General features: G+C 41.1%; 2 protein-coding genes across 3 annotated transcripts in view; both read left to right on the top strand.

Moving 5' to 3' along the window:
* The first annotated feature begins 263 nt into the window (after positions 1-263).
* Positions 264-13,558, top strand: part of LOC113744507 (beta-1,4-galactosyltransferase 1-like) — a 21,790-nt gene continuing 8,495 nt past the window's right edge. The window contains exons 1-2 of one of the 2 annotated variants that reach the window (XM_027274395.1): positions 264-742; positions 3,051-4,280. In XM_027274395.1, the coding sequence (XP_027130196.1) occupies positions 344-742; positions 3,051-3,722 (1,071 nt within the window). In that variant the 5' untranslated portion in view covers positions 264-343 and the 3' untranslated portion in view covers positions 3,723-4,280. Of the gene's footprint in view, positions 743-3,050; positions 4,281-13,558 lie in introns of those variants that run through there. The other variant, XM_027274396.1, reaches the window with a different exon arrangement.
* On the top strand, positions 6,265-9,794 carry LOC109137286 (beta-1,4-galactosyltransferase 1). The gene is given in 3 exon segments (XM_027274399.1): positions 6,265-6,374; positions 9,111-9,651; positions 9,654-9,794. Coding segments are annotated over 3 exon segments (792 nt in total).

Below are 13,558 nucleotides of genomic sequence, written 5' to 3' on the forward strand. Positions count from 1 at the left end.
GGGCCGTCGGAAATGCGATTTACTTTTAAACGTCGTTCAGTGTTCGAAATCCAATAGGGCCTCGCCCCAGCATGCCATGCTCGGGCCCTAATTAACAAGAGGTGTGAGGCCCAACCTGATCAACTGGCTTGGATAAGGAAGCTGTTGTACAAAATATAAACCTGTCTAACGGCTTTTGCGACATGACTTGAATGCAGTTACAGCCAGTAGTAAATGGTAAAAATGCCATAAGGGATGGAAGAAGGGATGACCCCCCCCCCCCCCCAACTCGACTACTGGTTACAGCACCAGACCTGTATGAGAATTGTTGAGTATACAATACTCAACTTCAGGGGAAGCAAAGATGATGAAAAAACTCTTTTACACCCTGTTCCTTTTTACTTTGCTCAGTGTGGCGGGTTTTATTTTGTTTCTGCACTTCAGTAAATACAGCTCTGTAACTCTTTTAACTGTGTATCATGCAGCAAATGAAAACATCAGCCTTTCTTCGATGATGCAGGAACATGTGGGACTGATTTGGAAATGGACTGACACCACAAATGCCAGACAAGAGAAGACACAGATGCCACCTAATACGAGCAAGTCTTTAGGACCCTGTCCTGACACCCCTCCAGGTCTTAAGGGTCCTCTCAATGTGGATTTTAATTATAAACTGACTTTGGATGAGGTGAGAAAGAATATCAGTTCTCCTCTCAAGAAAGGAGGAAGGTACAAGCCACCGGACTGTATCGCCCGACAGAAGGTAAGTGAATGAATGGAAAGACAAATATATAGTAATAGTATAGATAAAACAAGAACTGACAGATCTGGAAGAGTTTACCATGATTTAGATACTTGTCATCAAATAAAAAAAAAGTCTACTATTTATGTAATGTGTCAAAACAATGCTAATTAAATCAGCAACAACTTACACTGAAGTCTTGAACATAGTATAGGGAAAGTATTAACCATGTATATCACATAACTAGGGATGTAACGAAACATCGTGACACGATTAAAATCGGTACAAATGCGTGACGACTCGCATCGGTTGACAGAAAAAATTAATCGCGATTCTTGGCGAATGCGAGAGAAGTAGGATATGTTCTTTTTCGTCTTTTTTTTATTAGAAATAGGTTACGTTGTGGCTGCAGCTTCCACTGCCGCGTCTGCCTTTCTGTGTCACACACACACACACACACACACACACACACACACACACACATCTACAGTGGTCCCTCGTTTATCGCGGGGGATACGTTCTAAAAATAACCCGCAGTAAACGAAATCCGCGAAATAAGTTTTACAAGTATTATACATGTTTTAAGGCCGTAAAACCCCTAACCACACACTGTTATACACCTTTTTACACGCATTTTGTACAGTACTCCCTTAATCAATCAGGACGCGGAACACAATGCGCGTTCATACTGTACAGTACACTGTAAAAAAAAGCATGCAAAATTACACTGAAAAAAAATCCGCGAAACAGCGAGTCCGCGAAAAGTGAACCGCGATATAGCGAGGGACGACTGTAGTGGTAATCGGCGTCAGGCCTGACTGTACCGTAAATGATACCATAACACAGACTCTCCAGGAATTCACGATGTTGCGATTTGCAACTTCAACGCAACTTCAGTAAATCCCCGTGAATTCGGGGGTGTTGCAATTTTAACCAGTCACCGCAACTTCCGCGCAGTCTGCCCAGGGCACCGCACGGTGCGGGAGGATGCCCTCGTGGGACCTCTCCCCGGCGCTGGCTGGCCCCGCCGGGCGCATTTCCTCCGAGGTGGTGCGCCGCGGCCGGCTCTGCGTTTACAGCGCCCGTACCTCGCCGTTTCCCGGGGCCGTGGACTCTCATTAAAGGGTTAATGAGCTATCATCTTGTTGTTTTTATTTTCAGTTAGCTCATACTTCAAGCTGAAAGGTAATGGTCAGATCAGCTGCTTGCTGGCAGCCCTAATAAGAACACAAACTGTTTGAGAGTTTCTGTAAAGAGAGATTTTTTTTCCTACAAATAAAAAGATAATTTTATTTGGTCATAATTTGTCTGTAGCTCATTTTGATAAAAAAAAAAAAAATCGTGAAAAAATCGTATTGTGAACAAAAAATTGTGACTCGAATCGAGTCGTGAGTTGAGTGTATCGTTACATCCCTACACATAACTGAAGCAGTAATGAAAACAAAAAAGAATCCCCATGGAGGTTATGATGAACCATAGTAAATTGACAAAGGAACATCTCCATCAAAGTCCTGGGAAAATGTCAGGGAATGTGGGAACTTTTGCTTATTTCTTAACCCTTCCACCCACAGCAGTGTCAGTAACACTACTTAAAGCAATGGCTTACATAACTATAATTAGCTGTTGGATAGAACTGTAGCATGGGAATGCATTGTAAGTTGAACCTGAATTTGGAAAAGCCAGTGTGACTAGTTCTGTCTTTATGGCGATGAAGAAAATCCTCAGTGTTCCTCCTTTGTTGTAGGAACGCAAACTATTTGTTATGTCATTGCAGTTACAAAAACAGAAAGAACACAGTCAGTAGGCACCGTGGTGGTAGGCTTGTATAGTTGACACCAGACTGCCTAAGTTTCAGCTCTCTTTTTACCACACAAGCAACCATCACTAAATTGAACAGAGACCTCTTTTAAGAAGCACTTTTTTGGGGGCAAAGCTTACCCAAGGCACCTATTTCAGTTTAAACAACTACTGTTTTCCATGTTAACCAAAAAAACACTTCCATTTCAAGCTGGTTAAAAAAATCCAATCCACACTTAAAAATTATCTTGGTTTATGGAATGTATGGAGCAACATGGTCAATTGCAGTGATGTAGTTTAACACTTTGTGGTCTGTAATTGTTTTTTTGTAATTTATAATTCAATTTGTGTGTATTCTTTAAAGTTTCACTTTTTCTCTTTCTTTTTTTAAATTCAAGAATCTGAATGAATTTAAAAGTAATAAGTAGCATTAAATAAAAAAAACAACAACAACACAAAAACAAAAACTTTTGTACACAAATATAACTTTCACATGTACTGAAATTCAGACCTACTTATTTAATTTGTTTAGGTGGCGATCATCATCCCATTCCGAAATCGACATGAGCACCTGAAACACTGGCTGTACTACCTCCATCCCATATTGCAGCGACAGCAGTTGGACTACGGTGTCTACATCATCAACCAGGATGGAGAGGGAGTGTTCAACCGGGCTAAATTGATGAATGTAGGCTTTGTTGAAGCACTGAAGGAATATGATTATGACTGCTTTGTCTTCTCTGACATAGATCTAGTTCCTATGGATGACCGTAATCTCTATAGATGTTTTCAAAATCCCAGACACTTGGCTGTGGCTATGGACAAATTTAACTTCCAGTTACCCTATGGTAGCTTCTTTGGTGGGGTTTCTTCATTGTCCAAGAGCCAATTCTTAAAGATTAACGGCTTCCCGAATACTTTCTGGGGCTGGGGTGGTGAGGACGATGATATCTATCAGCGAGTTATCTTCCATGAAATGTCTATTTCTCGACCTGACTTGGTGACAGGAAAGTACAAGATGATCAAACATGAGAGAGATTTACACAATGAGCCTAATCCAGTGAATGCTGGTAAACTGAAACACACAAAGTCGACCATGAATGAAGATGGGATTAATTCCCTAAACTACACAGTCAAGGAGATTGTTAAAGATATACTGTACACTTGGATCACTGTGGATATTCAAGCCCCGCTCACAATCTGAGGATATGGATTCGTGACTAAGTCAACACTGGGACTCCAGACTCAAATACCATGTTTTGGGAGTCTCAGTATGCAACCAAGTTTACGTGAGTGTGTATGTCCAAGTGAATATGAGCCTAGCCTAGCTACCTGTGTTCTTTGTATATAATGACAGGCTAGACATGTATCACATGACATGGATAACACAGAAGCCAGACAGACACAGAAGTGTGTTTGGTTGGCCAGTGACATGGTGAAGGGATTTTATATTTCGATTTTCATTGATATAATCTTTCTTTTTCTTTACTGTCAAATGCAATAACTTTTTTTTTTTTTACATGACATTACTGTTACTGTTACATTACTGTAGACACTCACTGTGAATACGTAATATATTGGAAATATGTACATTGGCAGCAAAAAACCTGTGAATAGACTTTAAGTTGAAACTTGCATGAAATGTTTTAATTATTATTATTCCAAAAATAAAAAATAAAAAATCCAATCCACACTTTTAATTTAATCAGTCAATAGATTCTGTGTCACTTAAGAGGCAACAACTAGGGGGAAACAAACTCAAATTAATTATTAAAGCTGCAAGCAGCGATTGGTCGGCCCTGCACAGTGCGCACGTCGAAATGTGCATAGATAGCGCCAAGGCCACACAGTTTCCCCAGAAGTTCACATTTGAATAACTTTTACTCGGAAGTCTATAGGCTCGCCCCTAATTAACAAGAGGTGTGGGTCCCACCTGATCGAACTGGCTTTGAAGGATCTGGTGTAGCAAAATATAAAACCGTCTAACGGCTTTTGCGATCATACTTGAATGAAGTTTACGGCAGTAATAAAATGGGTAATCTATTTTCCAGTGTTAAATATAAGTAAGTTTCACATGCATGATAAGATGCCATAAGGGATGGAAGAAGGGAATTGCGTTTTAGAATAGGCTGATTTTGACCATTTTTTTCTGGAAAATGACCCCAAAAACACGAAAGTCAAAGTTGAACAAAAATTGGACGCCGTACGAACTGGACCCGGTCACCAAGATACTTTTTATGTGCGTCTGGCATGTTTACCTAATCCAACTTTCGTACACGTGGACAATAACCGTGGCGAGCGCACCTCCGAAAACGTACACCTAGGTGCTCCCTTGAGCCATATGCGTACGCCATCTGCCGAGACCCCCATATGGCAGAAGTTTATGCCTGACATTGGAGGGTTGGTCAAATTTTAATGAGTTTTTTAGAGGGGATATGGGCCGTCGGAAATGCGATTTAACTTTTAACGTCGTTTCAGTGTTCGAAATCCAATAGGGCCTCGCCCACATGGCCATGCTCGGGCCCTAATTAACAAAGGTGTGAGGCCCAACCGACAGCTGGCTTTGGATAAGAAGCTGTTTTATCAAAATAAAACCTGGTCTAACGGCTTTTGCGACATGACTTGAAATGCAGTTACACCAGTAGTAATGGTAAAAATGCAATAAGGGATTGAGAGGGAAGGGATGACCCCCCGCCCTCCCGCCACCCCCCCACCTCAAACTCACTACTGGTATACAGAGGTCCCGCGACCTAAAGTATGAGGAATTGTTTAGTAAAAAAAAAAATGGACAGATAGCTCAAGGGGGCATTGCAGGGGAAGAGCAAAAGATGTATGAAGAAACTCTTTTTATCAACCCTGTTCCTTTTTTGACGTATGCTCAGTGTGGCGGTAATTTATATGTTTGGTGCAAGGACCTTCGAGTAAGTACACTCGGTAACTCGTTGTGAGACTGTGTATGCATGGGGCAGCCGAATAAAGAAAGCAGCAGCCTTTCTTCGATATGCATGGAACGAGTGTGAAGGACTGATTTATGGAAAAAAATGAGACCTGAGCGAAGCAAAAGCAATGAACGGAGCAAGAGAAGACAGAAACACAAAAAACAAAAAAAAAAAAAAAAAAAAATAGAAGCAGAATGAAAACACCGGAGGGTAGATATAAAGCCAAGCGTATAATAAGGGACGGCGGTGAAAACACAATTAGCACCGAAAGAGAAAAGAAAAGCAAGGCGCGAAGGTGCGAGGAGCAGAAGAAGAGTAGGCGGGTGGTGACAGGTTCCGCTGCAATGTGTGAAAATTTTATTGTAAAACTGAACTTTGTGATGAAGATGAGAAATAAGAAATAAGGTCAATTCTCCAATCGATCGAAGAAGGCAGAAGGGGGACAAGCAACAACTGGACTGGAAATAAGTACAAAGCGCGCAAGACAGAAGGTATCGGAAAGGTGTGGGTGCAAGACAAATGCTATAGACTAAGTAGTAGTAGAGTAAAAGAACAAGACTGATAAGATCTGCAAGAGTTTACACATGAGTGATAGGAATGCTGTGGTCACAGGCAAATGGTGAAATAAAACAGGCATAGCTATTTAGTGTAGATGTGTGCGGAAAATGGTGCGTGTGCGTGTGTGTGCTCTCGTGCGTGCTGTACATGAAGTACCATGAAGCAGAGTATAGGGAAAGGATTACCGAGGGTATGAGGGGTCAGCCTAACTAGAGAGATGTAAGCGGAAACATCAAGTGGAACAGAGGCATGAAACACAAGTACAGGAACAATGGCGTCGACGACCAGCGCAGGTACGGTACAGACAAGGAACACAAAAAGTATCGGCGATTCTTGGCGAATGCAGTGAAAGATGAGGGGTGAGTACAAAAAAATGATCAGTTTTGTGCGTCGCTTAAGTTTTAATTAGAATAGTATTATCCTTTCGTGATAGCTAGCAAGACTTCACACACATGACAAAAGCACATCACCATACGCACTACGGCTGTCACGACAAACACACACACACAACACTACAGCTACAGCGGATCACACTACACCACAATCACCTTGTGGTACCCTCGTTTAGGCGCGGGGATCGGTTCTAAAAAAACCCGCAGTAAGCGAAATCCGCGAAATAATGTGGTACAAGGTATTGAAACATGTGTTTGAAGGCGGTCAAAACCGCTAACCACCACACTGTTTATACACCTTTTTTACAGGCATTTTGTACAGTACTCCCTTAATATCAATCAGTGACGCCGGAACGCAATTGCGCGTTCATACTGTATCAAGTACACGTGTAAAAAAAAGCGCATGCAAAATTCACACTGATAAAAAAATCGCGAAACAGCGAGTCGCGGAAAATGGAACCGCAGATTTTAGCGAGGGACGACTAGTGGGTAATCTGCGTCCAGGCGCTGGACTGTACAGTATGATTACCATAACACAGGACTTTCCAGGGAATGCACGATGTTGCGATTTGCAACTTCAGACGCAACTTCTAGTAAATCCGTGACCGGAAATTCGGGGGTGTTGGCAAATTTAACCAATCATCACGAGCAACATGGCCGCGTTCAGTCTGCCGGGGCAAACCCCTGACGGTGCGGGAGGATGCCTCGTGGGACCTCCCCTGCGCTGGCTGGCCCCACCGGGCGCAGTTCCTCGAGGTGTGGTGCGCGCGGCCGGCTCTGCGTTTAACACGCGCCCGTACCTCGCCGTTTCCCGGGGCCGTGGACTCTCATAAAGGGTTAAGGAGCATCACTTGTTGTTTTTATTTTCAGTAAGCTCATACTTCAAGCTGAAAGGTAATGGCAGAGTCAGCTGCTTGCTGGCAGCCCCAATAAGAACACAAACTGTTTGGAGAGTTTCTGTGAGAGAGATTTTTTTTCTACAAATAAAAAGATAATTTTTTTAGTTTGGTCATAATTTGTCTGTAGGCTCATTTTGATAAAAAAAAAAATCGTGAAAAAATCGTATTGTGAACAAAAATTGTGACTCGGAATCGAGTCGTGAGTTGAGTGTATCGTACATCCCTACCATAACTGAAGCAGTAAAATGAAAACAAAAAAAGCCCCATGGAGGTTATGATGGAACCATAGTAAATTGACAAAGGAACATCTCCATCAAAGTCCTGGGAAATGTCAGGGAAGTGGGAACTTTTGCTTATTTCTTAACCCTTCCACCACAGCAGTGTCAGTAACACTACTTAAAGGCAATGGCTTACATAAACTATAATAAGCTGTTGATAGAACTGTAGCATGGAATGCATTGTAAGTTGAACCTGAATTTGGAAAAGCACGAGTGTGACTAGTTCTGGTCTTTATGGCGATGAAGAAAATCCCAGTGTTCCTCCTTGTGGAGGAACGCAACATTGTTATGTCATTGCAGTTACAAAAACAGAAAGAACACAGTCAGTAGGCACGCTGGGGTGGTAGGCTTGTATATTGACACGAGACTGCCTAATTTTCAGCTCTCTTTTTACACACAAGCACCGTCACTAAATTAACAGAGACTCTTTAAGAAGGACTTTTTTGGGGACAAACTTACCCAAAGCACCAATTTCAGTTTAAAACACTACTGTTTTCCATGTCAACCAAAAAACACTTCCATTTCAAGCTGGTTAAAAAATCCAATCCAACACAAAATGATCTTGGTTTATGAATGTATGGAGCAACATGGTCAATGGCAGTTGATGTGTTTAAATTTGTGCAACAAATTTAATGGTCCCTAAACTGGATGACTTTCACTCTCTCGTCACTATTCAGAGGCTATGGTTTTGCTTTGCAACTATAAACCTAAAAAAACCCTAATTTGATAAAATTCAGAATGCATAACTAAGGAGTTAATAGGAATGTTTTCTTTGATAATGTAGAATTCCATATCCTGTATAAAAAAAACAGCCCTTTCTCCTTATTACAGTGTCAACATATTGCACTGTTTGTACAACTGGGATGTGTTACTTTGAAGGATCAGTTTGAGGTTGTCTTTCAGGGTTCATGATCTTTTTTCTTTGAGGAGTTTCTTGAAGGGTTGTAGATATCTCTGGGCTGTCAGGTTTTACACAGGTACAGCACAATCACACGCCAGCAGAGGGCGCTATTTGACAACATATAAGAAGTATCATTAGTTGATTTATTATTCATATTAGTAGTACAGTACTTTTAAAGAAAGACATTTATCGCAGCACATTACTTTTGTATTTTGTTTTTGTTTAAACAAAAAATAAAATAGTCTAAAAGTACACAAGGGATAATACACCATTACAGGAACTAAGTATAGTATAGAGATACCACAACAGATACTCTTTTAATTTAATCAGTCAATAGATTCTGTAATTGTTTTTTTTTGTGGTAATTTATAATTCAATTATGTGTATTTTTATAAGTTCATCACTTTTTTCTCTTTCTTTTTTTAAATTCAAGAATCTGAATGAATTTAAAAGTAATAAGTAGCATTAACTTAAAAAAAAAAAAAACAACTTTTGTACACAAATATAACTTTCACGTACTGGATTCAGACTTAATTATATATGTGTTTAATGGGTAAATACCACAAGCCTAATGGATTAATTACATTTATGTTTAAAGCAAACCGACTTATTTAATTTGTTTTAGGTGGCGATCATCATCGCATTGCCGAAATCGACATGAGCACCGAAACCTGGCTGTACTACCGTCCATCCCATATTGGCAGCGACAGCAGTTGGACTACGGTGTCTACATCATCAACCAGGATGGAGAGGGAGTGTTCATCCAACGGGCTAAATTGATGAATGCAGGCTTTGTTGAAGCACGTAAGGAATATGATTATGACTGCTTTGTCTTCTCTGACATAGATCTAGTTCCTAGATTGACCGTAATTCTATAGATGTTTTCAAATCCCAGACACTTGGCTGTGGCTATGGACAAATTTAACTTCCAGTTACCCATGGTAGCTTCTTTGGTGGGTTTCTTCATTGTCCAAAAGCCAATTCTAAAGTAACGGCTTCCCGATACTTTCTGGGGCTGGGGTGGTGAGGACGATGAATCAGCATCTCGAGTTATCTTCCATGAAATGTCTATTTCGCGACCTGACTTGGTGACAGGAAAGTACAAGATGATCAAACATGAGAGAGATTTACACAAGCATAAATCCATGAATGCTGGTAAACTGGAGCCAACACAAAGTCGACCATGATGAAGAGGGGATTAATTTCTAAAGTACACAGTCAAAGGAGATTGTTAAAGGATATACTGTACACTTGGATCCACTGTGGATATTCACGCCCCGCTCACAATCTGAGGATTATGGATTTGTGACTAAGTCAACACTGGGACTCCAGACTCAAATACCATGTTTTGGAGTCTCAGATTCAACCAAGTTTACGTGAGTGTGTATGTCCAATGGAATATGAGCCTAGCCAGCTACCTGTGTTCTTGTTATATAATGACAGCTAGACATGTACACAGACATGGATAACACAGAAGCCAGATAGACACAGAAGTGTGTTGGTTGGCCAGTGACATGGTGAAGGGATTTTATATTTTCGATTTCATTGATATAATCTTTCTTTTTCTTACTGTCAATGCAATAACTTGTTTTTTTTTTTACATGCATTACTGTTACTGTTACATTACTGTAGACACTCACTGTGAAACGTAAGATATTGGAAATAGTACATTGGCAGCAAAAAACCTGTGATAGACTTTAAGTTGAAACTGGTGCAGGAAATGTTTTAATTATATTATTCCAAATAAAAAATAAAAAATCCATACCAACTTTAATTTAATCAGTCATAATTCGGTGGTCACTTAAGAGGCAACAACTAGGGGGAAACAAACTCAAATTAATTATTAAAGCTGCAAGCAGCGATTGTCGGGCCCTCGCACATGTGCGCACATCGAAATGTGCATAGATAGCCACGGCCACACAGTTTCCCCAAAATTCATCATTTTAATAACTTTTACTCAGGAAGTCTATATGAACACACCTACCAAGTTTGAAGTGAATTGGATAAAATCCCTAGGAGGAGTTCGTTCAAACATGACCCCTTGTCAACCAGCCCGAAACAGCAAAAATGGTGATTTTCATTCTTAAATATCTTGCTTGCTGTTCATTGTAGCCCATTGCTCCAAGAGACTGTTTTGTAGGTCTTGCCATATTCTACAATTCGGCTGAGGTTTCGTAACTCTGTGTCCAAAACTGTGGTGGGGCTGTTCCAAAGAAAAATTATAGGGGGCGCTATAGAGCTATAGAACCCCCCCTAATTAATTATGCAGCCGAATTGTGCATAATATTGGTCTTAATAACCACAAGAAGTTTCAGACAGCTCTGAGAAAGTATATGATAGCCCAACACTTTTGCCTGAAAATCTGCCTAAAAGTAAACGGAGTCTCATTTTTTTTCAAAAAGATAGTCAGCATTGACTTTGACACACCATCACAGCCACGCCCTCTGATGAAAAGTTGTGATTTTGATAATTTTTCATTGTCGAGGCCTTGAGAACACACATGCCAAGTTTTAAGCACACTTGGTATCAGAATTTGGTATCGGTGTTTGCAGCAGATCTGGTCTCAGAGATGTGCACATTTCAATAAGGGCGATACAGTCATGCTCATCATCTGTATCTATCAATGGTAGCAGAGTAGCTGGATTTATTGGAGGTGAGCGCTGCTGTCATGTGTTGTGTTGCAGATGTGTTCAAAATGTGTAATACTGCATGTGGAACGTACACGACACAGTCATGAGCCAGTACAATGGGAGAAGATTTGTCGATCAAAATGGCAACAGCGGCCACTGCTCTTAGACAACCTGGCATACCGAGAACTACAGGGGTCAGTTGAGAGGAGTAGTACGCAACGGGACGATAATGAGAACCATGTTTCTGTACCAGAATGCCAGTGGCGAAGCCATCTCTCTCATGCACATGTAGATGGAACGGCTGATGATAGTCAGGCAAACCCAACGCTGGAGCCATTGTGAGAGCATTTTTCAGATCTTGAAAGGCTTTGTGCATTTCCTCAGTCCACTGTACCACGGGTGGAGCTGATTGCAGTGTGGCGGCTCGCAAAACAGAGTCCATAGTTGCATAATCAAAAATCAAGTGTCTGCAGTAATTAGCCATCCCCAGAAAAGAGAGCATCTGTTTCTTGGTTGTGGGGGGAGGCATGTTAACTAGCAGTTTCACCCTCTCCGGTGACAAAAGGCGTTGTCCATCCTTCAGAACATGACTCAAATACGTCACCTCTGGTCGACAGAATTGCAACTTTGCCAGTGACGCTCTGTGACCACTCTTGGCCAGTCTCTGTAGCAGCAAGATAGTGTCTGTGTGGCAAGCTTCTTTTGATGGAGAAGCTATTAGGAGGTCATCAGCGTACTGCAAGAGAGTGGAGCCACCTGGCAGGTGGAGCCCATCTAGATCTCTTTTTACCGCCGCTGCATACACCGTGGGATTCTCGACAAAACCCTGCGGCAACCGTCGCCAAGTGTATTGCTTACCTTTAAATGTGAATGCAAACAGATACTAGCTATCTGGATGCAACGGTATCGAAAAAAAATGCAGAACTCAGATCAACGACTTTGTAGTGCGTAGAGTAGGTGGTAAAGAAGCTAAATTTGAATTGGTGTCAGGCACAATTGGAGCTCTAAATTTGGTAATTATTATTATTTGGTAGTTAGTATTGATCTTATGATCAATAAGAGGGGATTGTTATGGAATTTTCTATCCTTAGGTTACTTGAGGTCACGTGTGAGCCTTGTGGTCCTCGGCAGTATTAATTGTTTTTGTCTTTGACTAGGTGCCACCATATCTCAACACTGTGGTGGCCAGGGTCGAAGAGGCCTGTTGCTGCATTCCTAGACATAATAGATAGCTAACTGTTGACGTTCCATTAGCATGAACAGACAACAGTGTCTCCAGACTAGGATTTGTTGAAGGTGAACACAAACATGGGTAAATGCATTCCCTTTGACTATTTTGGGCGTAAAGTATTTGTGGCGTCATCTATGAGGGTTTAAAGTGTATGCACCAGCATGAGTTCATCAGAATGCGAGACCGACTCAAGCACTTCAGGTGTACTTTGAGAGTGTCTCTAGTTCTCCTTGGCCAAGCGTCAATAAATAATACAGCATAAGACATCAGAGGCTCCTGAACACTTTCTTTCCTTCTGACTTCACCATTGACCTTTGACTTAAGCAATTTCTCCACAACACCTATATTCAGCTGATGTAATTCACATTTTACCTGTATTATTCCGTATTTCAATAGTTATGTCTCGAATCCAGTTTTAATCATTGCTGGGGTGTATTGAGTTCTGCAAGGTTCATGTAATGCCTTTGTTTTAAATGTCTTAAATCATTTCAGGTAACTTGTATTAGCAACCTGTCACTTGCTGTAACCAACATAAAAGCAGAAGAGATTAGTGTCAGATTTGAGAGCAAGCTAAATGTGATAAAATGTTGCTGTTATTTTTAGCGTGAGCCACTTTACAAACGGCACCCCATACTCTGGTGCCACGTCAGAGCGCAGTGCCATTACGCATGGCTATTCACTGTGTTTTACCTTCATTAAATCGCCCGAAAACTGTATCAAGCTAACCATACAGACCTCTACACACAGCAGAGTGTTCCATTAATAGTTCTGCTTTTTTTATGAAGGAGACGTCCTGCTACCAGGACTCATCATAGCTGCACTGAGATATAAAATATGATCCATATCTTTATATGCACTCTACTAAAAGCCCACATTTTGTTTTAAATAAAGCTTACATCTTCTTACATCTTCTGTCTTGAGCCCTTTCTTGTATACGGCCAGAGATTGCACACAGAGGCTGTTGTGGGGCACTTCTGTGAGGTTGAAGGCATGCTGAGATTAGCCTGCTAAAAAGCTGCCTGGCCTGTTGTAGTAGGTCTGCCAAGATTAAAAAAGGAGTGAACCTTTTCGTCAGAAGAACGGTATTGGGCAGGGCTATTGGGAGGATTTTGGCCCGTACACGCATTCTTTTTATATAGTGACAGGCTAGACACATATCACATGTGACATGGTCAAATGGTTACTGTCAAATGCAATTACTTTTTTTTTTTT

The sequence above is a fragment of the Larimichthys crocea genome, chromosome XXIII, assembly GCF_000972845.2.
Source record: "Larimichthys crocea isolate SSNF chromosome XXIII, L_crocea_2.0, whole genome shotgun sequence".
Lineage (NCBI taxonomy): Eukaryota > Metazoa > Chordata > Actinopteri > Sciaenidae > Larimichthys > Larimichthys crocea.